The following is a 27,140-nucleotide window of genomic DNA, read 5'->3' as shown; positions in this document are numbered from 1 at the left end:
TAGCATTGTTGTATAACAATTAACATTTATTTATTTCGCTTTTTTCCAACTTTCGTAATCCATGGATGTCAATGAACAATGTGGTACGGGAGTAGATGTCAAACAGGCGTGGCAAAAGACTGCGAACTACTCCCGAGGTCGATGTGTACTATGATGTCATGAAATGAGCGTCCAGAGGTCATTGGACAATTGTTCTAATCGGGCAATATCTTTGTTGTTATCGACTATTTGACTCCCCCTCCCGCTTTTCGTTTTTCATATGTTCATCAATCTAACAGGTCTGGTATTAATGGTACTTAGGTGACCTTGAATTCTCAACAGCATCCAAGTGTTGGGAATGCTGGTTGACAGTGGTCCGTAAATGTCTTAGAAACTAGACACCAAACGGTGTGTCAGACCAGAGTAGCTTCTCAGCTTCCAACTCTTCTTCATAGCCACCCTCCGTAAATGCACCTCGAATGATTTGTCGAAGTTCTGCATCGTGCATAGCCCCATACGTCAGCTTAGTGAACTCCCAGTACTCAGGAAAGAAGCCGGCGCATTCCCAGTCCACAATCCCAGACAGACGTCCACGGTCTATAAGAATATTGCTGGGGTGGAGGTCCGTATGGGTGAAGACAGATCGGTACTGACGGGCATGCACAGAGGTGATTTTCGCTTTTGTCCCTTGGCGTACACAGCCATGGACGAGTAAGGCATTGAATTCAGAGATAAGGTGGAACGGGCCACGAGATCCGGAGGGAAACCGATGATCTATCATTGGGCCACCGCAAGTGTTACTGAATGCGTGCGAGGTCTTATTTGGAATGCAACGCAGCTGCGAAAGGGCAGATTTCAAGTCTTTTGACAGTTGCTCGCGCTCTGAATACGAGAGCCGGTGAAATACCGTGTCCAGCGGTTGCCCAGACACAGCGGTCATGACGAGAACGGTCAGCTTGTCGTGGTATTCATCCACCCAAAGGGGTGATGGTATCGAGGTGTATTGCTCTACCAAGCGCAAGGCTTCGCCTTCGTTATCAGAGGAGCGGCTGCATTCTTTCGCGTACAGCCCGAACGGCAGGTGATGCACGAGGCCAGTAAAGGACCGTTCGTAGAGATGTTTCCCTAGTTGAGAAGAATGCGATAGCACTGAACATGAATCGCCTTTGGTACAACATGCCAGAGAGAGCGGAGCCTCTTCTGAGATGCTAGACTCAAGGAGACTGTCCAAAGTAGATAAGTTAGCCTCTCTTGTTCCGCTTGTGAAGGATCCGTGTTTCATACATGACTGAAGCGAGGGCCAACCCTCAGAAATTCGCTCTTCGACATAAAAAAGATGTAATGAAACCGCGAGACGGAAATGTGTTCGTAATAGGAATGGATCTGGGAGAGGTAGATCGGAGTCTCGTGTCTCCATTATGAACATCTGCATTGCATTATCCCATTTGCGGCCATCGCTGAGGAATAGTGAGCCACAAGGCTCGGGAAACTGCCTGGAAACAAAATACTGTGACCCAATCAGTTATACACTTATGCACGAAAGCGGTACGGGGTACAGACATAAACTCGCTTTTATGTCTTGATTTTTGCCTCGGTCCATCGCTCCACGGATTGCGTGTTTCGGTTGGTGGAAAGAGATAGATGTGGGCATCTCGAAAAGCCGAATGAATACTAGGAGAGAGTGAAAGCAAGTTCCTGAGTTGTGATTCCAAGACGCGAGTCTGCAGCTGCGTCCGAAGCTCGGCAATTACACTAGGAGTCAGAAATGCTTGCAGAATGTTGTAGAGAGGACCCTAGCAACAATACGAGATATGTAAGTCAGGCAAACATGTGTATCTGCTTTGAAATATCATATAATCGAATAACATACCGGAGGATCCATGTCATGGCCGTCAAAGAGACTCGGTGGGATCACCCGAACATGATCAAATGAAATGGATATGCTAGGGCTCGATCGCTTTCGACATAACATGAAGCAATGTGAACCATCACGAGTCTCGGTCAGACATTTTGCTTCAAAGGACACTGGGTCTCTCCGAGCCACTGTTTTCCAAGGTTGGTGGTCAGCGAAATGGCAGGAGTAATTCCATTTTCAACTGACGTTTTGTGACAACTTGCTTCCAGTGAGATTTCAACTCATCCAACACCTGCTCTGGAGAGCGACCAAAAGAGGTATTGATACTTTCCCAGATATATCGAGCTGCGTATTCCGGATCGATCGCCTCGTCCAGAAATGCTCTCCAGATCGAGTGCTCAGTCGGTGTAAGCCGGGCAGCTTCAATAAGCCGGACAGTCGCCTCATACGAGGTATACCTTGTTGGATTTGAGTCCATTGTGTAGAACATTTCTTTTTCAATACATGTCTTTCTTATTTTTGTCCGTCTCCAGGGCTCGGGAGACTTGAGAGGGGATATGGGGATGAGAGGGAGTTGAAAGTAAATCACGTGTAACCTTCGAAGTACTGCAATCAATTGGACTCTTTCAAGTTTGAAATGGATTTTAGCATTTTCATATTTCGTAATGAGTGACAAAAGCTAGACAGCAATAAAATAATTTAAATAGCAATCTTTATACAACGTAAGATAAACCGTGATGAATAGCGATACAAGAAAGTCGATTGCATCCTCGCCATCCAATCAAGACCTCATCATACACCTCGAATATACATTGCAAGTATCAAGCTCCAGGCTCAACACTTTAGATGTACTCCCAAGTGGGGATGGTGCCGTTGGCAGCAACGGCCAGAGCATCGAAGCCAATGCAGTCAGCAACGTTGCCGGAGGGGACGGTGGCGTTCTGCAGGGCAGCGAAGACCTGGTACTTGGGGGCGGCAGCAGCGCGACGGGCACGGCGGGTGGTGACAGTGCCGTTGGAGGAGGGGCAGGCCATGAAGCCGGAGGCGCCCTGGCCAGTGTAGCTCCAGTGACCGAAAGTGGTACCAGGAGTGTAGGCGAAGGGACCGTCAGAGGAGCCAGCGGGCTCGTAGGCGGAGTGGGGGGTGGTGAAACGAAGAGCACCCTTGGGGTCAACGTAGATGGCCTGGCCACCGGGGACAACAACGTCCTGAACATAAGGTAAGCAATTGTACATATATCAAGTTTTTGTGGTACATACAAGGTAGTGGCCACCGGTGATCACGGTCTGGTTGGTCTCGGGAACGCCCTCGACGGGGGAGTAGCTCTGGGCGTTACCACCGAGCCAGAAGTAGCTGCCAGCAGCGTTGAGGGGCAGCAGGTGGACGGGGGAAGCAGAGCGAGCGGAGATGACGCTGAAGGAGGCATCAGAGCTCTTGGCCTGCTTGGAGCCGGGGATGGCAGCCACCAGAGGGGCGAGAGCGAGAAGGGCAGAGAACTTCATTGTGAGCGAAGGTGGATTGGAATTGAAGATGGGAGTTGAATTAAGAGATAAAGAGAGTCTATGGAGCAGCTAGGAAGAGGCGTGGAGGGTCATATATAAACGTTGGGAAGAGGGACGTGCTACTGAAACTCCATAAGCGGATCCTGCAAATGTAGCAATCCTCCCCAGGGTTGATCGACATCATAACAGTCCGGCACAAGCGGCACTATGAGCCACCTTGGAAGCAGCAGAGCCCGATCTAAGCTTCGCCACAGCTGCGGGAGATGGAGAACTCCGAGATTGGTTAGAAAGCCGAATTAGGTAGCAGCGATAGTGAAGACTAGCATATTTTCCACGGTCCGAGTTCGAAAATAGTCCATTCAGGGTCTCACATTCAGAGATATGACAGGATGAGAGCTGCAGAAGCTCCGCCACTAGAAGATCGGACTAAACGGACTAAACGGCCCAAACGGGTACATGTTCACCAACACAATCATCTTCTGTCAAGCCGTGTCAATTAATTGTTGCACTTCTCGAATCAGCAAATGCGACGTTAATTCATTCCAAACCAACACGGCAGGGTGAAGATCGCAATGGAAGACCCTGAAGAGGTGTTTCAGAGAAATCAACAGAGTTTGACGGAGTAAAGATCGACGTGTGGCTTCGGAAGCCCGACAGAAATTCACTAAAAACCAGTAGAAGGCCGCTAAAAAATCACTAAGAATAACCAGGAACGAGGGCAATGAAATCTCAGCCTGTTAGCTGCGCCGAAATGGATCCACGATCCCCACTTTGTCTCAGGGTGCATCACATTTGACATCATTGGCCTATGTCGATATCTGATGAAGTCTTTGGACTGCCAAGCGAGGTATACATCGTAGTACCATGGACTCTCTTGACAATCACAGCCTTGACGTATTCTATCCCTAGCAAGTGCATTCACTAGACATCAATGCAATTCATGTGTACAGAAGTCAACATCCACTTCAAACTTATTTTATCAAATCACCTGGGAAATATTTGTACGGTAAAATGCAGCACATTCTTTAGACTCTACGCGGACATCCTTGAGGATCGATCCTTTCAATATACTCCGATGATCCCTCGTAGGATACCTACCGGCGCTGCCCCGACTCTACCATATTCCTATCTTGTCTCAGCCCCCATCACTACTCCGTACTTGGTTCAACTTTCACCGCGAGACATGTCTGCGAACCCAAAAGTCGGTTATCAATTAGCGTACGTTGTACGGAGTACTCCGTAGTGCACGCATTAACGCGCTAGTCTCTACTAGCCCGACTTTTCCAAAGTGTGGAGTCAACGAAGTTTAGGCAGTAAGAATAGAAGGATGGAATAACAATAGAACACTGCATATTTTGGGCATTACGTAGTTTGCCACATTTCCATGAAAAGAAGTGCCCAATTGATTCTGTCGTCCATTTCACTTGTTCATCTTGAAGATGTCGAGATGCTGCGATGTGATGTATAAAGTAGAAAAGGGGTTAATGCACGTCAGGTGACCACGTTATTCGCCGCAGCATACTCCGTACGTTAGAAATGCGAAATGTAAATGCATCATGCACAACACCAAAGCCTCTCGAGTATCCGCAAAAAAATAATGGGTATTGCAGATTGAATGGCTCCCCCACATGCCAAGGGAGCCTCGCGCTCAGTCAGGTTCTCCAACACGCGCGAATACGCGTCCCTCCCCGACCAGTCGACTTCCGGAACCCGCAAATCACGCGAAATCGACACCTCAAGCGAAGACGAACTGTCCGATAATGAAGCAGATGTGAAACTTTTACCTCTCAAAAAGCACGATTCCCAATCAAGCTCCCAGTCGAACGACCGAAAATCCTCCCCGATCAACGTACCAGAGAACGAACGCGATACGTCGAAGCTCATTGAGGAGCTTCTTGCTTCGGATCGCAATTTCCTGCCCGATGCATTCGATACAGATTTAGAGGATGGAGACTCGAGTAGATCTTCACTTGCTCTCAGCGACGACTATGGTCTGCCATCGGACAAGGGCTCGCTGCTGAAACGTCGCGATGACGGTGATGGCAAGCGCTTTGACTGGAGGACATTATTCCGTCTACATTCATGGTGGAATGTCCTTGGACTGTTCACAGTTGCCATAGTGGTTGTCTGGCTTGCGATCAGAGGTCTGCCCTGGTCCTCTGCTCCGGCCGCTCCAAGCGGTTTTGTAGGTCGCCCTTTCCTTGATTGTGTTTCCACGGTTTGTCTAGAAGTCCAGTGTCTGACTGTCGCAGGACACGATACCATGGTACCCGACACCTCTTGGCGGAACTAGCAGTCAATGGAAAGAAAGCTATGCGAAAGCCCAAGAGATGGTCCGGGTCATGTCTATCGTTGAGAAAGTGAACGTTACAACCGGCACAGGCTGGCAGATGGGAATGTGTGTTGGAAATACCGGTAAGTTGTGGTTGTGTTACATGTCTGTTTTATACGCTAAGCCCCTTGGTATTGTCTAGGACCTGCCGAACGAGTCAAATTTCCTTCTCTATGTCTGCAGGATGGTCCACTCGGGCTCAGATACGCACACAATATCACGGCATTCCCGGCCGGAATCACTACAGGCGCCACATGGAATCGAGAGCTGATGCAACAGCGCGGCTTCGCCATAGGCAATGAAGCGCGTCTGAAAGGTGTGAACGTTGTTTTGGGCCCGTCGATGGGCCCGATTGGTCTCATGCCCGCTGGCGGCCGTGGCTGGGAGGCATTTGGATCAGACCCAGTATTGCAAGGCGTGGCTGCGGCCGAAACCATTCGAGGAATCCAGCGGAACGGGGTCATGGCCACGGCAAAACACTTTATTGGGAATGAGCAAGAGCACTTCCGGCAGTCCTTCGAATGGGGACTACCGGATGCCATGTCGTCGAATTTGGATGATCGTGTGTTACACGAGGTTTTCGCTTGGCCGTTCGCCGAAAGTGTGAGGGCCGACGTGGCAAGCGTCATGTGCTCTTACCAGATGGTCAACAATACATATGCTTGCGAAAACAGCAAATTAATCAACGGCATTCTCAAAGACGAACTTGGCTTCCAAGGGTTCGTTCAGTCGGACTGGCTGGCCCAGCGATCTGGTGTGAATAGCGCTCTCGGGGGGTCTCGATATGAGCATGCCTGGTGATGGTCTTCACTGGGCTGATGGCAAACCCCTCTGGGGAGGTGAGCTCACTCGCGCCGCGTTGAACACTTCTGTGCCCATGGAACGCTTGAACGACATGGTCACTCGAATTGTGGCCGCCTGGTATCACTTCCGACAGGATTCGTGGGAAAAGCCTGCACCGGAAGGAGACGGCGGTCCAAATTTCTCGTCTTGGACTCAAGATCAAGTCGGTCGCCTGCACGAGGGCTCTCCTGACAATGACGCCACTGGTGTGGTCAACAAATTTGTCAATGCCCAAGGCACAGGCGCAGACGCGCACTCTGTTGTCTCCCGTCAGGTCGCTGTGGAGGGTACCATTCTTCTTAAGAACTTTAATAACACCCTCCCTCTTGCGCGCGAGCACCCCACGTCGGGTGCGAAATACAAGGTAGGTGTTTATGGCGAGGACGCGGGTCCCGGTGAGGGGCCAAACTCTTGCGCCGATCGAGGGTGCAACCAAGGCACTTTGGCTTCTGGTTGGGGCAGTGGTGCTGTGGATTTCCCCTACCTGGTGAGCCCGTGGCAAGCACTTCAGCAAGCGTGGTCCAAGGAAACAGTTGATGTTCGTGAATATTTGACGAACAAAGTTCAGCCTGAAGACTTGATGCAGCAGGATCTTTGTTTGGTCTTTGCGAATGCAGACGCTGGAGAAGGCTTCATCCGCAGTGATGGAGTCGATGCAGACCGAAATGACTTGTTCTTGCAGAAGAATGGCACTGAATTGGTAGAGGGAGTGGCCAAATACTGCGGCGGTGGCCAAGGCAAAACGGTCGTCGTTGTGCACTCCGTTGGCCCTGTTGTAATGGAGTCTTGGATTGACCTTCCTGGAGTGCATGCTGTTCTGTACGTCAATCTTCCTGGACAGGAAAGTGGCAATGCCCTAGTGGATGTCCTATTCGGTGAAGTCGACGCTAGTGGTCGTCTACCATACACCATCGGCAAAAGCCTGGAGGATTACGGTCCTGGGGCCCAGGTGGTATATGAACACACAGACCCATCGGTGCCCCAAGTCGACCTGAACCAGGGCCTGTACATCGATTATCGCTATTTCGACAAGTTCAACATTACCCCTCGCTATGAATTTGGCTTCGGTCTGTCTTACACGACGTTCGACTATTCAACTCTTGGGATCGAAAAGTTGCAGAAAAAGACCCAGCACCCCTCGCCTCGCCCTGAAAATGAGGTTGATGCTCCGGAGTATGACAAGCGACCGCCCAACCCCTTCACCGGCTTGTTTCCCTCTGGCTTCCGCGCTCTTCGCAAATACATCTATGGTTACTGTGACTCCTTGGTGGGTACTGACCCCGGACCATACCAATACCCTGACGGGTATAACACTCCTCAAACGCCATCCGCTGCAGGCGGCGGACCAGGCGGCAATCCCTCGCTCTATGAAGCCATGCTTGAGCTTTCTGTCGAAGTCACGAATACCGGCACTCGAATCGGACAGGACGTGGTCCAAGTGTATGTGTCATTCCCTGAGGATGTCGCCGAACATCGCGGTCTAGGCTGGTCTCGGGAGACAATCGAGTTTCCTGAGCGCGTGTTGCGCAATTTCGAAAAGATCACCTTGAAGCCGCGCGAGAGCAAGACAGTCAAGATGACTTTGACGAGAAAGGATCTTAGCTACTGGAGCGTTCGTGCGCAGAACTGGATTCTGCCTACTGAGGGCCAGTTCAAAATCTGGGCTGGGCGGAGCTCTAGAGATTTGCCGCTGATGGTAGAGTTTTGATCTTCGTTTCATTTCAAAGTTGTTCCCTCTGTATTGCCCCTAGAGAATATAAGGTGTACATTTATCCATAGATATGGACTTATGTAGCCTAACAATCATAAAAAATTTGCTGATCATCGTTCGAACTAGTCTTTGATCTAGATGCAAAGCCCCTTGGAGTTATACTGCCAAGGATTGACAAGGATATCTGGAAATGATCAAGTGAGAATGGTAAAAAAACTTTTGCTTTCGCATGGTAGATGCACTAAGTATCTATCCGAAACATGTACAGCACTCGCGCAAGCGACGCATAACGAAATCTATGCCGAGAAACAAAAACAAAGCGCCCGAACACCGTCTATCAGAATGCAGACCAAACAAAACATTAACATGGTGCTCATGATGCGAGGACAGGCGTATATCCTGGCGATTACGAATCATAATGTTATAGAGCGCGTTTATTCATCATCGGAATCCACGGGCTTGGGGGTACCCTTGGGGGAGTTCAACTGGGAGGATGGTTAGCACAATATCAAGCAAGCAGCAAACAAAAGGAAACTTACCCATTCGATGTGGCGCAGACGACGGCGGGTCTCGCGCTCCTTCTGCTGAGCACGGGTCATCTTCTTCTTCTTCTTGGCGCGGAACTTGAGTTCACCAGCGCCCTCATCGCCGGAGTTGACGGCAGATGGAGCGGCACTGGTGACGGCAGAGCCGGTAGCGGGGGTACCAGGGGCAGAGGGAGAGTTGGCGGCGCTGTCCTCGAAGCGGTCCAAGCTGATGGCGTTGTTGGTACGGCTGACGACACGGCCATCGGCGATGTGAAGCTGCTCGGGGCAGAGAGCACCGACGAACTCCTCGTTGTGAGAAATCATAACAACACCACCCTTGAAGTCACGGATGGCAACGGCGAGACCACCGAGGGAGTCACGATCCAAGAAGTTAGTGGGCTCGTCCAGGACCAGCAAGTGGGGGTTGTTCCACATGGCACCAGCCAGGACAACCTTGACCTTCTGACCACCGGAAAGACCGGAGATCTCGTTGTGGTTGGCAATCTCGGGGTCCAAACCAATGTCCTCGAAGTGCTTGCTGATGGTCTTGGGTTCAAGGACACGGAAACCGAGACCTTCACGGGATGCCTCGTGATCGTCGAACTCCTGAACCAGCTTGGAGAAGCCGTGCTCGAGCAGAGTCTCACGCGAGATCATGGTGTTGTTCTTGGGAAGAAGACCAACCCACTTGACCTCGTATTGGAAAGACTTCTTCCACTTCTGACGACCGATCAGGGTCTCGATGCGGCGAGCACCGAAGTCGGCGCCCAGATCAATGGGCTTCTCAAGCTGAGCCTTGTCCTCAGCGGTGAGGATACGGGTCTGCTTCATGAACACCTCGCGATCGTCACCGTTGGCGTAACGCCACTGGAGGTACTGGCTAGGAGTCTTCTCCAAATGCATCTCAACGTGCTCCAAAGCGTGCTGCTTGATGTAACCAATACGCAGGTTGGGGTGCTTCTCCATCTTACCACCCTGGGGGATGGTCTCACCAGTGAGAATCTTGATGAAAGTAGACTTTCCGGCACCGTTTCCACCGATAATGGCGACACGGGAGGAGAGAGACAGAGACAGGGAGGCATCATGGAGAGAGGGCTTGGCAGCGCCAGGGTATGTGAAGGAGCAGTTGGTCATACGCATGATGGCACGTGTTTGAGACTTGATACCGGACAGAATACCGGGAGGAGGGAACTTGAACTGCACGTTGGAAGCGGACAGAGTGTAGTAACTCTTGCCCTCGGGCTTCACCTTGACGAAGTCGGCAAGGTTACCCTTGTAGCAGACAAGCTTCTTACCCTCGTAGTGGTAGATATCGGTACAGACTTCATCAAGGAAGCCGGAGTCGTGAGAGACAATCAAACTGGTAATCTCGGTGTGGGACTTCAGGTACTCCTGCAGCCACTTGACGTTGGCAACATCCAAGTGGTTAGTAGGTTCGTCAAGCAGGAGAACATCGGCCTTCTGAAGCATGGCACGGGCAAGAGCCAGCTTCATCTTCCAACCACCGGAAAGAGAGCCCACGGGCTGGGACTGGCGGCCCTCAGGGCCGTCAGTGAAGCCAAACTCAATAAGAACCTCGGAGATGTGCTCCTTGCCCTGCTCGGCGATCTTAGGGTCCTTGGAGACGTACTCGAAGATGGTAAGGTTGGCGTCCTCACCCTGGTTGTGCTCGACGAAGCAAGTGCGGACCTGATCCTGGGGAGGGAAGCCCTCGAGCTTGTCGTTGGCGATACTGCGCATGAGAGTGGACTTTCCAGCACCGTTGCGACCGCAAAGACCATAGCGGTGGCCCTTGAGCAGACGCAGGTTGGTGTGAGAGAGCAGAAGCATACCACCGTAAGCGAGAGAGAAGTTGGCGTTGACAATCTCGATCTCGTTGGGGTCCTCGGGGGGAGGCTTGCCGTACTTGATCTCGTCCTGCTCGATGTAGTGGGCCTGGACAGCGGAGGCAACGGCCTCAGTGTTTCCGTCCGCGAGCAGACCGCGGAGGTAAGGATCGATGCAGCCAGGCACACGGTCGTGCATGCGGACATTAATGTCTTCGCGGACCATTTCGGCGATGAACTTCTTGGACAGATCCTGGAACTTGGCATCTCCAAATCCAGTAAGGCCGCCGTGCTCCTGAATCTTACCGTTCAACACGGCCAAGACCTCCTCGGGGGTGGTCTTGGAAATGGCACCGGTAGCGACATCGTTGTCCTTCATGGCAGTCTCGATAACATCAAGGGCACGAGTGGCGAGCTCACGGACCTCAGGAAGAGACGCACCCTCCTTGACGGACTTCACACCGGGCTGAAGCTTGGGAAGGAAAGTACGAGCCTCGGCGGGGTCGTGGACAAGCTTGGTGAGGTTCTCCACGACGACGACGGTCTGACGGAGGGTTTCCTGGGGAGTGGCCGGGGTGTTGAGGGAACGAGCGAGGAGAGGGGTGAGCATGGCCAACACAGGGGAGGTGACGATAGCAACGAAGGTAGTCTGCGAGAGAGCGTGGATGGCCTTCTGAAGAGTCTGGGCAGAGGGCTTTTCCATGGTCTCGATCAGAAGGGGAATACGAGGGGCAACGTCGTCGTTAGACAAGAGGGTGGTGAGGGCAGTCATGGTCTTGAGGGACTGCTTGGCCACCTCGTTCTTCAGATCGTGCATGCCGGACTCAACAATAGGAATGAACTCCTTGAGGGTCTTGCCCATAGCCTCGCGCAGGATATCCTTCTGGCGTTCCTCTTCCATGGTACCAGTGCCGAGTTGGGCCTTGACAGCCATCTTCTCGACCAGCTTGTAGGCACCGACGAAGCCCTGCCACTTACCAGAGCCCTTGCTCAGGTAGCGCTCGAGCGCGGGGAGGAGACCGTTCACCATAGCCTCGGGGCTAAGGGATCCGAAGAGAGCGTCGATGGCGTACTGACCAGCGTCGCGGACGACGGCGCCCTTGTCGGCCAAGGCATCGAGGGCGAGGTCGAAGACACCACCATCGTGCAGAAGGAAGACAACTTCGCTGAGAGGGAACTCGCGGGGGAAGCGCTCGAACAAGGCACCGATAATCAGCATGGCGCTCTCGCGCTTGGCGCCGTTCTTCTTATCGGAAGCAGCCTTCCGAGTTTCGGCGAGGACATTGTAGTTCAACAAGCCGGCAACACCAGCGCCCTGAATGAGCAGGTTGGCGAGAGCGTATGCGCCATCGAGAGACTGCTGGGAAGATTCGGAGGTGAAGATGGTGGTGAGAAGGGAGGAAATCTCTTCGGCGGTGGGGGGCACGCCGGAAGGGCCCTTTGCGACGACGGTCGGCATGGTCTCAGGATCGACAGTGTGTGGCATCGTCCAGAAGATCAGAGACTCGAAGGACGAGGTTCGATATCTAAAAGAGATATCGAAAAAAAAAAAAGAAAGGAAGAAAAGACAGCGGCCCTTGAAAAGATGCTTAGGGGCTGAGGAGGGGCAATTTCACCCTAGTGATAATTTCCCAAGCGCACAGTTCGCACACAAAGAAAATCGAGTATGGCGAAACTTGAGTATATACACGATTCGTATACACCCGAACCCTGACAAAACACAACAAAAAACACAAAGAGGGGAGAGTTGGTCAAGAAACACAATAATTCTCCTTGCGCTGTTGATTGCATTTTTTTTTTTTAAGGCTGAGTCAGCCAATCAGTGGGGGCATCGCCGCCACCTGGCCGGCGGATGACCGGGGTCTAATCGCAAGTTCTCATTGGCTGTCAATCTCTACCTTGTGGCCTTACTGCCTGACGTGGCTGGTGCCTGAACTCTTATCTTTGAGCCTGAGAATGCAGAATCCTGCCTGAGGCCTAAAACTAATTATGTCATCATCACAAGGGCGGGGCCCCAGAATTGGGGTCCGAGCACGCTGCCATTGAGAAGACTCACTCACATTACGGAATATTCCCTGCTCTGTCCAGTAGAAGCAACTGATCTTAAAAGCTTTATGCTACGGGTGAATGGATATTTGATCTCGGCTTGCGAAAATGGGCCCGACAATCCTGGTATGTTGCCGCCGTTCCGAGATGTCCTCCAGCTTTCAGCACTCCAAGACGATCGAACCATAGAAGCAAGGATGATAGGTTTCACATTCTAGCTATAGAAACACTTAATGCTGCTGTAAATTACACTAGAAAGGAGCTCCAAATAGCTTTGACTATTGTGATATGCCCGTATATCAACATATTGGACCGAACTGGACCGACCTGGCCGCATGCAACCGCCCCCGGGCCTCGGTAGAGACACAACCCCTGTGCCCCGCGTTCAACCGAGTTGCGTGTTGGCCGATCGCTGCATAAGTCCGACTCTTTTGGTTGAGCTGCTTTCTCACCGTTCCTTCTTTTCTCTCACATACCCCAATTGCGGTTCTGTTCAGCTTCAACTCTGTGCTCCCCGCAATTCTCATCTCCCGCCCCCGCAAAATCCACTTCGGACCCATCATGGCTCTCAGCTGGAGATCAACCCGCCATGTTTCTAAGCTCGCACAGGTGTGTTCCAGGATCCAATTCCTGCAATTTGAATTCAATTAACTCAGTCCAAGGCCACTCGGCCAGTGTTCTCTCGTCACTATGCGACCGCGGAGCCGGACCTGAAGACCACTCTGAAGGAGGTCATCCCGGCTAAGCGGGAGCTACTCAAGAAGGTGAAGGCGCAGAGCGAGGATGTCATTGGAGATGTCAAGGTCGGAAACACAATCGGTGGCATGCGTGGTCTGAAGGCCATGCTGTGGGAGGGCTCTGTTCTGGATGCCGACGAGGGAATCCGTTTCCACGGCAAGACCATCAAGGACTGCCAGAAGGAGCTCCCCAAGGGCACCACTGGAACTGAGATGCTCCCCGAAGCCATGTTTTGGCTTCTTCTGACAGGCCAGGTGCCTTCTACTGGCCAAGTCCGCGCCTTCTCCCGCGAACTGGCTGAGAAGTCAGAGCTCCCCACTCATATTCTGGACTTGATCAAGTCTTTCCCCTCCAACATGCACCCCATGACACAGCTCTCCATTGCCGTCGCAGCTTTGAACACCGAGTCCAAATTTGCCCAGGCCTATGAGAAGGGTATCAACAAGGCCGAGTACTGGGAGCCCACTTTCGATGACAGCATTTCCTTGCTGGCCAAGATCCCCCGTGTGGCCGCCCTTGTCTTCCGACCGAAGGAGATCGATGCCGTTGGTACCCAAAAGCTCGACGCTGCCCAGGATTGGTCCCACAACTTTGCTGAGTTGCTCGGCAAGGGTGGCGCTGAACACAGCGACTTCCATGACCTCCTGCGTCTTTACCTCGCTCTCCACGGTGACCACGAAGGTGGTAACGTGTCTGCCCACGCCACACACCTCGTCGGCAGTGCTCTGAGTGATCCTTTCCTCAGCTACAGTGCCGGTCTTCTCGGTCTTGCCGGTCCACTTCACGGACTAGCTGCCCAAGAGGTCCTCCGCTGGGTGATTGCCATGCAGGACAAGATTGGTACCAAGTTCAGTGATGAGGATGTCCGCACTTACCTCTGGGATACCCTCAAGTCCGGCCGCGTGGTGCCAGGCTATGGTCACGGTGTCCTGCGCAAGCCCGATCCTCGCTTCGAGGCCCTGATGGACTTCGCCGCCACTCGCCCCGACGTTCTGGCAAACCCAGTCTTCCAGCTGGTCAAGAAGAACTCGGAGATTGCTCCCGGTGTGCTTACCGAGCACGGAAAGGTATGCTGAACTGACATTAACTTGACCATTATCGACTTTTGACTAATGACTTTCTGCAGACCAAGAATCCTCACCCCAACGTGGATGCCGCCAGTGGTGTCCTCTTCCACCACTATGGCTTCCAACAGCCCCTTTACTACACTGTTACATTCGGTGTCAGTCGCGCCCTTGGTCCCCTTGCCCAGCTGATCTGGGATCGTGCTCTGGGTATGCCCATTGAGCGCCCCAAGAGCATCAACCTCCTCGGTCTGCTCAAGAAATAAATGCCGACATGGCAGCCCGGTGCAGCCTTATATGACCTCAACGCAAAGCGATTATTGTTTCTTTACCTCTTGTTCTCTCCTTGGTGAGGTTTTTCCTCCTGATTTTTGTCGTCTTTTCAGTACGAAAAGCCAGTTGTTCGATAGACCAGTGACCAGTTGATTTATGAAAAGTGCAATCAATTGAGTTTTCAGATTTCAATATCTCCTTTCGCCCTAGAAACGTTTAGGTTTCATCCCATCATGGATTATCGTCAATTGATTCCTTAAAATTCCAAAACATTTACAGGCGAGCACCCCCGTTCGACAACTGCTCCCACTCCTTCTGTCCGTAAGGCGAATACGTATCCTCGCCAGGCGCAATCCACAAAAAGTGATCATCTTTCCCTTCCGGCGCCTTGGTCCCAGTAAGGGAGATGTCTACACCCTCGTCACGAAGCGGCACTTTATTCTGCTTGTGGTTATGGATATGGGTGGGGTTTTCGACAATGCGAAGGAACAGCGGGACTGCATATCGCGGTAGCTTGGAGCGGACGTATTTCGCAAGTGCCGCGTAATCAAAAGTCTGGCGGGCATCCGGGCTGATCTGGATCGCTGCACAGCCGGCACGGCCCTCGTGGTTTGGCAAGCGGACACCGTAGACATTCGCCTCAGTGATGCCGGGGTACTGGCCTACGACTTCCGAGACTTCGGCTGTCGCGCTACACATGTCGTTAGCGTTTCCAATGATAGGGAGGACCACAAGTGTACTTACACATTCTCACTCTTCCACCGGTAGGTGTCACCAAGACGATCGAGGAAGTACCAGCGGCCGTCACTTTGACGACGCAGAGCATCTCCAGAGCGGTAGTAAAGATCGCCTTTCTTGAAGACGTCCTTCAAGAACTTCTTATTTGTTGCTTCATCATTACGCCAGTATCCTTGGAAGGCTTCTTTCCCGGGCACGTTGACGATGATCTCCCCACCTTCTTCGTAACTCGCGCGGGTCGCAAAGCCAGTCTTGGAATCACGCAGAATGTCACCGGTCTCCGGGTCGATAGCCACAGGAATGAAGACATTGTGCAAGACTCCTCGCATGATCAAACCATGGTGTCCGACACTGCCTGACGTGAAAGGCCCGCGATTGTAATTGAAAAGACCAAAGATTCCCTCCGTGCTATTGAAGAACTCGCCCACCTCAGCGACTCCGAATCGCTCGCGGAACTTCTCCCAAATATCAGGCCTCAGACCGTTGCCATACATACAACGGACTTTGTGGTTGCGATCCTGGGGAGAGGGCGGTGGCGCCAACAAGTAGCGCGCAGTCTCTCCGACGTACACGAATATCGTGGACTCTGACTCTCGGATATCGGTCCAAAACTTGCTCACGCTGAACTTGGGCCCAATCGCAATACTGACACCCATGGTCAGGCACGCTATAATAGAGATAGCCGCTGTTCCGTGGTACAGAGGCATACAACTATACCAACGATCACCATCTGGTCCAGGCGTATCGCCCATTAGAGCCCGGCGCATATACAAGGTTGTGTATAGACGAGACATGGTAAAAGCGCATCCCTTGGGCATGCCAGTTGTTCCAGAAGTGTAGAGCAAAATAGCCGGAAATTCGCCCTGGATGTGTTTTCCCAACTCCTTTGGTGGTAGAGTCGTTGGATGTGTGCTGATCTGTGCTTTCAGCGCATCATCTAGCACCATAGGCTTCATGCCTAAGTTTCCAATGATCGCATCTTGAGATTCCTCCACGCGCGCACGACAGCCGGATTCTTCATCCACGATCAGAATCTTCGCACCACTGATCTTCAAACAATGCAACAACGCATCCCCGGTCAGGTTGTAATTAATTGCTGCTGGGGCGCAACCGATACTCCAAAGCGCTACCCAGGCGAAGATATACTCTTCGCGGTTTTGGAGGTATACAGCGACAAGGTCGCCCTTCTTTACTCCCTGTGACAGGAAGAAATGCGCATATTGACATGCGTGATCCTGTACTTCGCGGTATGTGTACGATCTCTCTCTCGTCCAAAGACATGTCATATTTGGGTAACGTTTCACGGTTTCCAGAAGTACGAACCACGGGTTTCCTCGGTTATGGCTCACTGGAATTGATCAGTTATTTCGTCATTGAGGGGCAATTGGAGCTTACCAGCGTTGGCATATTGGCGCTCTGCATGCTTCATCGAAAGCAGCGCCGATGCGTCTTTCTTAAGATGGAACTTTGCATTCAAGTATCCTGCGACAGTGACTCCTCCAAGGAGCGCAGCAGCAGCGGTTCCTGTAGCAAGTTAGAAGCTAGGAATTATGAGGCGGTACAACCAGTGCCTGGGTTCATAGCTCACCTATGTCCATGTTGGAGCTAATGCAGGCGTCCCGGCGAGCTGTTCGAGGGAAAGTTGTAAGGTGAAATTACTAGAGGATTGAGGATCAACGCTGGGAATATGAGTATCTAAGAAAGAAAGCGGTCGCACTTGCGATCATGACATTATTGACGTTGAGGGGAGTTGCCGTTTACCGAGACTCCATGAAAACATCCTCGGCACAAATCGAAGCTCCGCACTTAGTCGACCAGTAACTTCGTTTCTCAGACCCAGTTTTCTATGCCAAAAAGTGGAAAGAAATGCGGGGAAATCTAAGCTAGCCCCTTCCATTAGCATACTTGTGCACAATCTGAGGTTCATTGTGCACACCGAGGCTAGGAGGTTCAAGACTTCGTAAACCCTGGTGTGACATGCGTCAACCAGCCTTCCTTGAATAGCTGTATCTTCTGCAAGCGACAGTCCGTGGGGAACCATCCGTGGAGCCACAATTTTGAATTGAACCCACCGTGTCCACTTGACATTTTCCGTTGGGAAGGCCTCTGGCACTGGTTTCAAATCCGACCGTTGAATTTCGATCTCCCTTCGCGCCCGGTGAGACTAATCCCTCGAACTTTAAAAAGATGAGACTCGCTTGATTTCACAGGGTCGTTCCTCTCACCACCCTATAAGCCCCTTTCCAATGACTCAAAGTGAAAGCCGATGTCGGGGGTCATCGACCCGGTGATAATTCGCTAGGGCGGCAGAACCTGATGTCTTGAGTCACTTGAGCATTAATCAATTAATTGGAATATCTCCGGTGCGTCCGCCGGGAGGGGAGAGGAGCCCTTGCTGCATTCGCTGCGGGTAATCGACAAATCGACATCCAATGCCCCGGTACGGAGTACGGAGTAGCTCTGAAGACGTTTTCAGCACTATGGTCATTTTCCTCAATTGGGATTCATTTTATATTTGCCCCTAATTATAGCTGTACAAAAGTACGAGCACACCTTCATTTCATTACTTCCAAGGTTCAGCCATCGTTTCTTTATCTCTATACTCTTTCCCCTGGGTGGTTTGATAGGTGATTCCCGAGGTCGTATTGTCTTTAGACTTATTTCACATTGTTGAAGCCATTCGGTTCCAAGGTTTGTTCCGTCAATCTCGGTTATTGTTGAATAAGTCTTCGGATACTGTCAAGATACCAAATAAGACTATTGAGAAAGTTCTAGGAAATTTGGAGGGCATCGAAGAGATGTTCGTCAAAATGCAAGATATCAAGGTTTCTGGTTGTCACTTTATGTGCTTTATACAGAGCTTCCACGGGTAGGCAATGTTTTCCAAGGTTGCAACCTTGGGGGCTTTCGTTCCTGTGTCGATCTCCCTCATACCCGTGGGTAGGGGTGGGTTCGTACAAGTAACTGCCGGCGGGCCGCCCTACTTTATGATATGTACAAGTGAGCACCTTGATCGCTGTCACAATTGAATCGGAACCTTGGAAACCACCTGAGCAACTTAACAGTTACAAAAGTGTAGTGTTGCAGCGCCCGTCGACTGAGCATAATGCGGTCCAGGTAATTGAATCGATGACGTATGACAATATTCTCGACACATCTCCAGCCGCTCCAGCCTTAGACTTAGAGGGGTTGACGATCTGATAATCGTCCGAGTCTACTCCGTACACCGAATCTCCAAACTGCATGGAAGCCAAGCCCAATGAGCTAGAACACGTTTAGTGGCACTCAATTGGGATTCAGACCGGGATTTGCTCAAGAGTGACCTCATGGCGACTGATCCGACCTGGATGCCATGGGTGTTATCAATCTATGATCATTCGTATTATGTTGAGATTTTCTCAAACTGTTGATCCCCAATAATTTCGTCTTTTCCTTCGGTCCGATCGACAGGTAATAACAAAGCGTTCATTGGCGGAGGCCAATATAGTGGGGTATTGGAAGGCATCGGTGACGCAAACGGTAGGGATGAGCTGGGAGAGCTCACTCTGACACACACGATGACTACGTGAATACCGTCATGCCGTTTGTAGGCGAACCCTCGGAAGTGGGACAATTAGGAAAGGAGTTCCGGGTCAATTACTCCGTACCACTGCAGGCTCTGAGTCTCCGAGGGAAAAGGATGTCCAGGTCTAGGCCGTATGTTGGGGAAAAGAGGAATTCAACGGAGAATTCAACAGAGTTCCTACTTCCCCCGGCACAGGCACCCGTAGCCTGTGGAAATAAACAATAGCCGCTGAAAACTCACGATCTCCAAAATAGCCCAGGGGAGTTAAAAAACGCTGCCTTGGGTCCAATCAGTCCAGGCACTTTCCCCACACGATTGGCTCGGTGAATCACCCCTCTTCGTATATCCTTCACACCCTCTTCCCTCTCCCCCTCCCTGTACTACCTCTCCATACTATATACAATGTCGCTTCCTATCAGGTCATTGCCCCGGACACTGGCACGGTCCTACGGGACTGTGCAGGGTGCCCCCAGCCCTGCCTCCCTGTCCAGCCGCATCCCTCTGACGCTGACCGACGCTACGGGTGCTACCGCCCCACGGACCACTTGGACTCGAGATGAAGTCAAGCAAATCTACGAGACCCCATTGAACCAACTCACATACGCCGCTGTAAGTGCCATTGACTTTTGTAGTGATACCTCAGCTCACACCTTCTAGGCGGCCGTTCACCGCCGATTCCATGATCCCGCGGCTATTCAGATGTGCACGCTCATGAACATCAAGACTGGAGGATGTAGTGAAGACTGTTCATACTGTGCCCAGTCATCCAAGCACAACACCGGCCTCAAGGCCACCAAGATGAGCCCTGTCGACGATGTCCTTACCAAGGCCCGTAATGCCAAAGCCAACGGTAGTACCCGCTTCTGCATGGGTGCCGCCTGGCGTGACATGCGCGGCCGCAAGACCAGTCTCAAGAACGTCAAGCAGATGATCTCTGGTATCCGCGAGATGGACATGGAGGTCTGTGTCACCCTCGGCATGATCGACGAGAACCAGGCCAAGGAACTGAAGGACGCCGGCCTGACCGCATACAACCACAACCTCGACACCTCCCGTGAATTCTATCCCACTATCATCACCACCCGCTCGTACGATGAGCGCCTGAAGACCCTCTCTCACGTTCGCGATGCTGGTATCAACGTCTGCTCCGGCGGTATCCTTGGTCTCGGTGAGACTGACACCGACCGTATCGGCCTCCTCCACACCGTCTCCAGTTTGCCCGCCCACCCCGAATCCTTCCCCGTCAACGCCCTTGTCCCTATCCCTGGAACGCCCCTCGGCGACCGCAAAATGATTCCCTTTGATCGCTTGCTTCGCACCGTTGCCACTGCCCGTATCGTCATGCCCAGCACTATCGTTCGTCTCGCTGCCGGTCGCATCGCTCTCTCCGAGGAACAGCAGATCGCCTGCTTCCAAGCCGGTGCCAATGCTGTCTTCACCGGTGAGAAGATGTTGACCACCGACTGCAACGGCTGGGATGAGGATCGCGTCATGTTCGACCGCTGGGGTTACTACCCCATGAAGAGCTTTGAGAAGCCTGGATTCAAGGCCAGCACTGGTGCTGGTACTGATGCTGCGGCGCCCCCTCCTCCCCAGCCCGAGGCTGCTGCGCCGGTCGCAGCAAGCTCCTAGATTGCTAGATCTCGCTTGTCTGATTCATTAGTTTTGGATGCGAAATGTCACTGCGAACAAGTTTGAATCCTTTTGTAGAGCATCGCTATGATGATTGAAGAAGTTCGGATGGGTCTCACCAAGCCCCCATCCTCCGTAGATGAGACACTAAAACCCGTCGGCTATTTGCCGACCTATGCTTCAGGTCAGGTGACCAATAACAAACATGCAGGTACTTTTTGTACAACCTCCTACTCCATACAACGTATAGCAGATCTCCCCGGAAAATGTCCCATACACCGGGCTGACAATTTTGAGAAAAAGCATGATTTCACGCTGTGAAGAATAGGGTTCGAAATGCTGAGAAATGCCGGACCCAATCGACTCCGGTCGTGACTCAACTCTACACGATCAAATGCTGCGATACCGAGGCGCAAAGCGAACGCACGCTGTCGATTCACCACCTTGACCCACGTTTCTGGTGTCTATTATTGGAGGGAGATCAATATCAATCCATCGGATCGCAATGCTTCCCCTTTTGGTTGCAATGACGCTCAAATGACCCATCTTCAGGGCCTCAATGTGCGGAGAATTCACATGCGGCGGACGCCGATCTCGCTAATTTCGCGACGGCCGTCTATGATCTCCGGTTCATTTGATGTGTAGGTTTTGTTGGGGAACTTTGATCCACAGCGAAGATTCCACACGAAGCCTATTCACATGGACTGGTGCCCTCATTAGGTCTACCGATATAAATCAAACGGCCGCCGCTATGATACAAGGCAAGATCAACCATCAGCCATGGAGTCCAAACCGCTATCAAAAGATTCCATGAAATCAACATGGCCGACGGCGCCTCGCAGTACGTGGAACTTCAACCATCACCTGCTAGACACGCTGAACGTTCATCCTATCGACCTGAGCAAGGAAGTGCCTGTTCACAGCAAAGATGAGAAACTGCCTTTCATGCCTCAGTGGTCTCTCCAGCGTTGGGTGTTGTTCTACTCCGCCATCCCACTGCTCCTCCACGAAGTCTACATGCGGTTCGCCGGGAAGACCATCGGTCCAATCACAGCGTTCAACTTTTACTTCTTCGTCTTCAACGCAACAGTCATCTGGCAAGTCCACGTTCTCCGCCGCCTAGGCCATATTCACGGTTTCCTGGATGGCGACAAGCACGAACGCGACGGTATCCCCGATGTCGGCGTTGCCAAGGTTGTGACCTCGCTTTACAAGACCACCGGCTCCCGAATGATCCTCTCGATCTTCTTCTCCTACACCCAAACATCCAGGCCCTCCCAGATGTCCTGGCAGTGGCTCCCGCTTGAAATCGGTCTCTACGGCATTGTCCTCGACTTCTGGTTCTACTGGTACCACCGTCTCATGCACGACGTCGGCTACCTCTGGAAATATCACCGTACCCACCACCTGACCAAGCATCCGAATCCTCTACTGGCCGCGTATGCGGATCACGAGCAAGAGTTCTTCGACATGGTCGGTGTGCCCATGATGACTTATTTCAGTCTCAAGCTCATGGGCCTTCCTATGGGCTTTTATGAGTGGTGGATCTGTCATAACTACGTTGCTTTTGCAGAGGTTTTCGGTCATAGTGGACTACGTGTGCACTTGACTGTGCCATCGACGCTGAGCTGGCTGTTGCAGATGTTTGATGCGGAGATCGTTATTGAGGATCATGATCTACATCATCGCAAGGGTTGGCGTAAGAGTCATAATTACGGTAAGCAGACGCGCTTGTGGGATCGGATCTTTGGCACTTGTACAGAACGCATTGAGTCTGTTCCTGAAAATGTGGATTATGACAATACGGCTATGATGCCTTTGTTTTGATATCCCAATATGGGCGGTTGTACATTCCCAGGTTGTTGGGAACTTCCAGGGCTTCGGATGTCGAGAGTTGTATATACTCGCTCGTTTATGATTTATGTAACCAGACTTCAACTACAGATACCAAATTTTGACTCCTTCGATTTAGCCTGCCATCTTTCGAGTTTGTATCCCAAGCTCTTTTGTTATATTATCATGGTTTCAGGCCAAAAGGTCTCGAGGTCCCGAGGTCACAGCTGCCCCCGGGGCCAGTTGTGACATCAGTCCGCGGATCTCGGAACCTTGGAAGATTTCTCGTTGTAGTCAACCTTCAGGGCCTGAAACCTTGGAAGTCTCTTCAAAGATGTAGCCCTGAAGCCCTGGAGTCCCTGCGGGCCTACGCAAGTATTCCAAGGTTTCCCACAACAAGGGAGTGATTTGATCACCAGGGAACTATCCATACCACCCCGTATTATGAGCCTATCTACGATCTGTTTCTTCTCATAATGAACCTTCCAAGGTTGTAAATAAACGGACAGAATTTAGAAGCAAGTCCAAACATGTGAAGATTTGCTTAAACAAAGGTCGATATTAAACAAAGGTCGATATTAAACAAAGGTCGATATTAAACAAAGGTCGATATATATCCATTGATCTCTTCAAAACCTTGGAATGGTATTATTGCTACCGAGCTAACGTTGGAACCTTGGAAGTCGTGTGAATTGAATGCTCATTTGCTGAGCGCTCCAACATTGGAACACCGTCTTCATATCAAATAGGTAGGCATCCGGAGATAAGAGGAATGAGGTTACCCAGGTGAACCTACACGTTCACCGGGGCAACTCATAAGACCTGGAGCCAATGTGACATTGGAACCCTTGAAAGACCTCTGGAGTCCAACATTTCACCAGCAATATGTGTCTGGAGACGTTTCTATATGTCCACGGGTCTTTGAGCTCAACAATGGAGACCTCAAACTATCGGGAAAAGTGACCCAGACGGGCAAATTTGGAATTCGAGAGAATTTCCTACCCATTCCAACATCCTCAAGTCGAGTTCCATGTGTACTAGTGTCATCCTTGACTCCTGCTACGATGCCTATGTCTAGGTAGCCGCTACTAGCCTATCTGGACAGTCTCACAAAAAGGCTTTATATCTTCAGACCGAACACCGCGGCATTCGGTAGTGGTCGGATTCACACCGCGAGAATGAAGCCTCCCACATGCCGAGTACTTTGCGTGAATCATGCACACCGAGGGATGTAATAAATCCCAATTCTTTGTGATTTTGAGATCGAGCTACTCTCTCTACAATATCGGAACTCACATCCACCCTTCAATATCTAGATCGGAGAAGGTTTCCGCATCGGACCAGCACCCGGTCAGACCAGACTCAGTGTGAATACTTAATTAAATCTTCCTATCAAGACACGCAATTGCCCATGAATCAACTACCAGCATGAAAACTCTCCGTGGAAAAACATCTGTGGGGCCTGGTCGTATTTCAAAGTTCTATTTAGGCTTTACTGAGGGGAACGCCATATGCCTATACGATTACGTTTTGGTCCCCAATGGGGGAAGTCGAACATTTTGACAAATACCGAGGTGGTTAAAGTTTGATGCAATTTTTTCAAACCTCCCTCACATTTAGATCTCGGGGTTTCCACGATATATGGACATCAGATAGTCTGTAGTCTGAATAATTGCTGACGGCCCCACCCTAGGGCTAGCCACCACGAGTCAGTCCGTCCGGGTGGTCGAAGCTTATTCCCGACTATTGTTTTCGAAGGAAGCAGCGCTTATGGTTCGGTTGAATTCCGGGTTCCTGGCGTTCGGCAGGATGGGCCATGGACTGTGGCATTCAATAGTGGCGGGAGTGTACCGAATTTCCAAAATTTACAATTGTGTGTACATAACAGTTGGTGCCTGGTCCCACAAGCCAAGCATTGGCAGATGTTGCCGATGATTGTTGTCTATTTCCAGTTTTACCCTTTTAAACGCGGACGATGCTCAAGCTAGTCGTGAAGAATTGGGGGCTAAGAAGAAATCTATTGAATCCCGCCCCTTCTAGATTTTCTTTTTCAAGGCCAACCTTGCTCTGCAATGATCCACTTCTGTGCACTGTCTCACCGGTAGGATCCATATCGCATCCGTGAACCGGACGTTCATGCAGAGGCGTTTTTGATATCTATTACGGAGTACCAGTACACTTATGTCTCGTTATATGGCTTGCCTTTGACCAGATCGAGGAAATCCCGGCGCTAGCATCATTTAGCGCACAGGCCAGTTGGATCGGATGTGTTCAGGTGTTCGCGCTAGTTGTCGGTAATCCCGAATCGCCGGGTTACTGGGTTAACAAAGCGATTGAACAGCTCAGAGCTCCGACGCTATGGAACACAAGCTCGGAGCATGTTTGTGCATAAATCGATCCATCGATCTCAAATTTAGGCTCTTTTATGCTTTGGATGTATCAAATCACACGTAAACAACAATATATTCGTGACGGCATATGCTAAGTTTGAAATCTAAATATCTCTAAATATACACAAGAAAATATTCCAAATTGGAATCAGAAGTCCCTTATCTCGCTAGGCCGACTATTGTTGTCGGAGATGACGGAGATCTCGACCTGCTTCGTAATACCAGGCGCAAAGAATGTAGGCGATTCGGGCTGACCGCCGACCGAGGTACTGGTGTGGGCACTTTGGTCGTGCTCCAGAATGTGGTCAATGCTACCGTGTTCAGGATCGGGCTTGAACCTGCGGGTGCGGCGCGACTGGTTTGTCTCGTTTGGGAGAGCACCGGATTTGCGACCGGAGAAGGGTCCGCTGAGCTCGTATGAGCGGGAGAATTTGCCGCTGGAGATCTTGCGGACGGAGGAGATGATCAAGGGGCGGATGCAAGGGATCGAAGAGGTGATTATAATGATTGTGTTTTCGATGTAACCCCAACGGATCAGTTCGATGCCGCCGCTGGCGCCGATGTTGGTGATGCTGGGTAGCGATGTGAGTTTGGTCGTCTTGATAATGGATGCGACCATTGCGCTACACAATTAGTATACTGAAGTGAATATGGGTGCATAGTAGGCAGACTTACACAATACCAAGGCTGAGGAGCACAATCAAACTGATCTTGATGCGCAGTTTGAGGTTCAAGTTCCAGAATACCACTGCGGGGAACACGGCCAGAAACAGGTCGGTAGCGGAGTTGAAGCTGTTGGAATAGTAGGCGAAATTGATCACTGCTTTCAAGTCACCACAGGTGGTTGCCTTTGCCACAGTGGGATCCCACAGCGCAGCGACATCGCGACAGATGCTGAGCGGTAGTACGGCCGATGCGGTGTTTCCAATGAATTGAATGACCAGGAACGCCCACAGCACGGCCTGGTAGTATTTGTTGGTGCCGAGCAGAGGGATGAGGTAGATGATAAAGGCGGTTCGCGCGAAGGTAGTGCTGAAGGTCACGACAGGGATCTGGATGGCGATATACTTCAAAACGGCTTCAAGGTCGGCGGTTGGTAATTTGGTCAAATCCGTGCCGAAGCCGTGCTTTACGGATAGGGTCAAGAAGACAGTTGATGCGATCGCGAGACACTAGACAGATACAGTCAATAAAGGAACCCGGAATAGAGATGCTCGCAAGGGAGATCTACCTCGGCGAAAATCATGATGCCATCGTCAACGCCAAACCGTTTGATTTTAATTTTAGCAACCACACGTAAAATAACGATCACCGCGGCGATGATCACCGCGACCCAAATCCCCTTCTCCAGGGGTGGTCCAATATTTGTTGACATGGTGAAACTAGCTGAACATGGTCAACACGACACGGGGCGATCAGTTTGGATTAAATGTCTAAGGCAGGGTACCCTGCCCAGTGAATATAGTTTAAGCAAAGATTGAGATATATGCAGGTTCCGGAAATGTGACCTTAGTTTAGCCGAGTCCAAGGTTTGCCAGGCAATCAACCCCGGATGGAGCTATTTTCTTAATTTTCTTACTTATGAGAACCTTGCGTCGACTGGACCAACAGCCAATGAGAAAGGGAGTGCACCTGAAAGACCAAAAAAAAATGCAAGTGGTAAGACCATGGATTGGTCTATGCCGACCTTGGAAATGCGCAAACTCTATTGATTGTGGAAAATCACTTCTTTTTTGCTTTTTTTTGCTTTTTTCGGCTTGCATTTCTGCATTTTTGCCTTCTGGTCTCTGCTGAATGCCTCTTTTTTGTGCTGCACTGAGGGCTCTTCGACCAATGAGATCACAATATGGAATCAGGTTCCTTGATCTGGACAGAGGGCCCCCACTTCAACCAGATGGAGATTTGATTAATATATATGAATCCTAGACATTTTTCATTTCCTCTTCATTTCCTTCGTAGTCCGTCGGAAGCCACGGAGTTATGCTATTCTAGAAATATTCGACATGCCAGCCACCAAACTGTAAGATATTAAGGAGAGAAGAGGCTTGCATAAATGCTCATGCTACTTAGGGCTGAGCCTCCGGCACTGTGGGGATCGGTGGCGCCTGCTTTAGACAAAAGGCCCACAGGACAGCAGTTCATTGGACCAACTGCACCAGCCCCAACTGTGCGATTGGGTCGATCGGATCTCGCTTGATGGAGGCATTGCCGTGGGATTCCGGTTAGCGTATTGTTTGGATATTGACTTCAGGTATGATGAAGATGGCAAACGACTGTACTTTAGGA

General features: G+C 51.1%; 9 protein-coding genes across 9 annotated transcripts; 4 read left to right on the top strand and 5 right to left on the bottom strand.

Annotated features, from left to right (window-relative positions):
- Positions 1–373: 373 nt before the first annotated feature.
- On the bottom strand, positions 374–2,312 carry N7506_008360 (aminoglycoside phosphotransferase family protein; the record flags this gene model as incomplete). Its single annotated transcript, XM_056957653.1, has 3 exons — positions 374–1,486; positions 1,850–2,022; positions 2,081–2,312. 3 exons carry the CDS (start codon positions 2,310–2,312, stop codon positions 374–376), a joined length of 1,518 nt encoding a protein of 505 aa, XP_056807043.1.
- Positions 2,313–2,676: 364 nt separating this feature from the next.
- On the bottom strand, positions 2,677–3,336 carry N7506_008359 (putative IgE-binding protein; the record flags this gene model as incomplete). Its single annotated transcript, XM_056957652.1, has 2 exons — positions 2,677–3,042; positions 3,094–3,336. The coding sequence occupies 2 exons, from the start codon at positions 3,334–3,336 to the stop codon at positions 2,677–2,679; spliced, it is 609 nt and encodes a 202-aa protein (XP_056807042.1).
- A 1,615-nt stretch (positions 3,337–4,951) lies between these two features.
- On the top strand, positions 4,952–8,219 carry N7506_008358 (beta-glucosidase; the record flags this gene model as incomplete). Its single annotated transcript, XM_056957651.1, has 4 exons — positions 4,952–5,521; positions 5,589–5,751; positions 5,811–6,387; positions 6,458–8,219. 4 exons carry the CDS (start codon positions 4,952–4,954, stop codon positions 8,217–8,219), a joined length of 3,072 nt encoding a protein of 1,023 aa, XP_056807041.1.
- Positions 8,220–8,656: 437 nt separating this feature from the next.
- Positions 8,657–12,061, bottom strand: N7506_008357 (putative mRNA-nucleus export ATPase (Elf1); the record flags this gene model as incomplete). The annotated part of the gene is made up of 2 exons (XM_056957650.1): positions 8,657–8,707; positions 8,762–12,061. 2 exons carry the CDS (start codon positions 12,059–12,061, stop codon positions 8,657–8,659), a joined length of 3,351 nt encoding a protein of 1,116 aa, XP_056807040.1.
- A 1,121-nt stretch (positions 12,062–13,182) lies between these two features.
- Positions 13,183–14,689, top strand: mcsA (putative citrate synthase Cit1; the record flags this gene model as incomplete). Its single annotated transcript, XM_056957649.1, has 3 exons — positions 13,183–13,230; positions 13,284–14,426; positions 14,486–14,689. 3 exons carry the CDS (start codon positions 13,183–13,185, stop codon positions 14,687–14,689), a joined length of 1,395 nt encoding a protein of 464 aa, XP_056807039.1.
- A 280-nt stretch (positions 14,690–14,969) lies between these two features.
- N7506_008355 (putative very-long-chain acyl-CoA synthetase family protein (CefD1)) lies at positions 14,970–17,032 on the bottom strand (the record flags this gene model as incomplete). The annotated part of the gene is made up of 4 exons (XM_056957648.1): positions 14,970–15,387; positions 15,441–16,782; positions 16,830–16,958; positions 17,023–17,032. The coding sequence occupies 4 exons, from the start codon at positions 17,030–17,032 to the stop codon at positions 14,970–14,972; spliced, it is 1,899 nt and encodes a 632-aa protein (XP_056807038.1).
- A 2,369-nt stretch (positions 17,033–19,401) lies between these two features.
- N7506_008354 (biotin synthase) lies at positions 19,402–20,631 on the top strand (the record flags this gene model as incomplete). Its single annotated transcript, XM_056957647.1, has 2 exons — positions 19,402–19,608; positions 19,657–20,631. The coding sequence occupies 2 exons, from the start codon at positions 19,402–19,404 to the stop codon at positions 20,629–20,631; spliced, it is 1,182 nt and encodes a 393-aa protein (XP_056807037.1).
- Positions 20,632–21,411: 780 nt separating this feature from the next.
- N7506_008353 (sterol desaturase family protein) lies at positions 21,412–22,458 on the top strand (the record flags this gene model as incomplete). Its single annotated transcript, XM_056957646.1, has 1 exon — positions 21,412–22,458. One exon carries the CDS (start codon positions 21,412–21,414, stop codon positions 22,456–22,458), a length of 1,047 nt encoding a protein of 348 aa, XP_056807036.1.
- Positions 22,459–25,002: 2,544 nt separating this feature from the next.
- Positions 25,003–26,229, bottom strand: N7506_008352 (uncharacterized protein; the record flags this gene model as incomplete). Its single annotated transcript, XM_056957645.1, has 3 exons — positions 25,003–25,477; positions 25,530–26,026; positions 26,086–26,229. 3 exons carry the CDS (start codon positions 26,227–26,229, stop codon positions 25,003–25,005), a joined length of 1,116 nt encoding a protein of 371 aa, XP_056807035.1.
- Positions 26,230–27,140: the final 911 nt, after the last annotated feature.

This window comes from Penicillium brevicompactum, assembly GCF_028827555.1.
Source record: "Penicillium brevicompactum strain IBT 35665 chromosome Unknown utg000006l_segment0_segment0, whole genome shotgun sequence".
Classification (NCBI taxonomy): Eukaryota; Fungi; Ascomycota; class Eurotiomycetes; order Eurotiales; family Aspergillaceae; genus Penicillium; species Penicillium brevicompactum.
The sequence above is the reverse complement of the archived record's forward strand: the minus strand, read 5'-3'. Positions and strand labels throughout refer to the sequence as shown.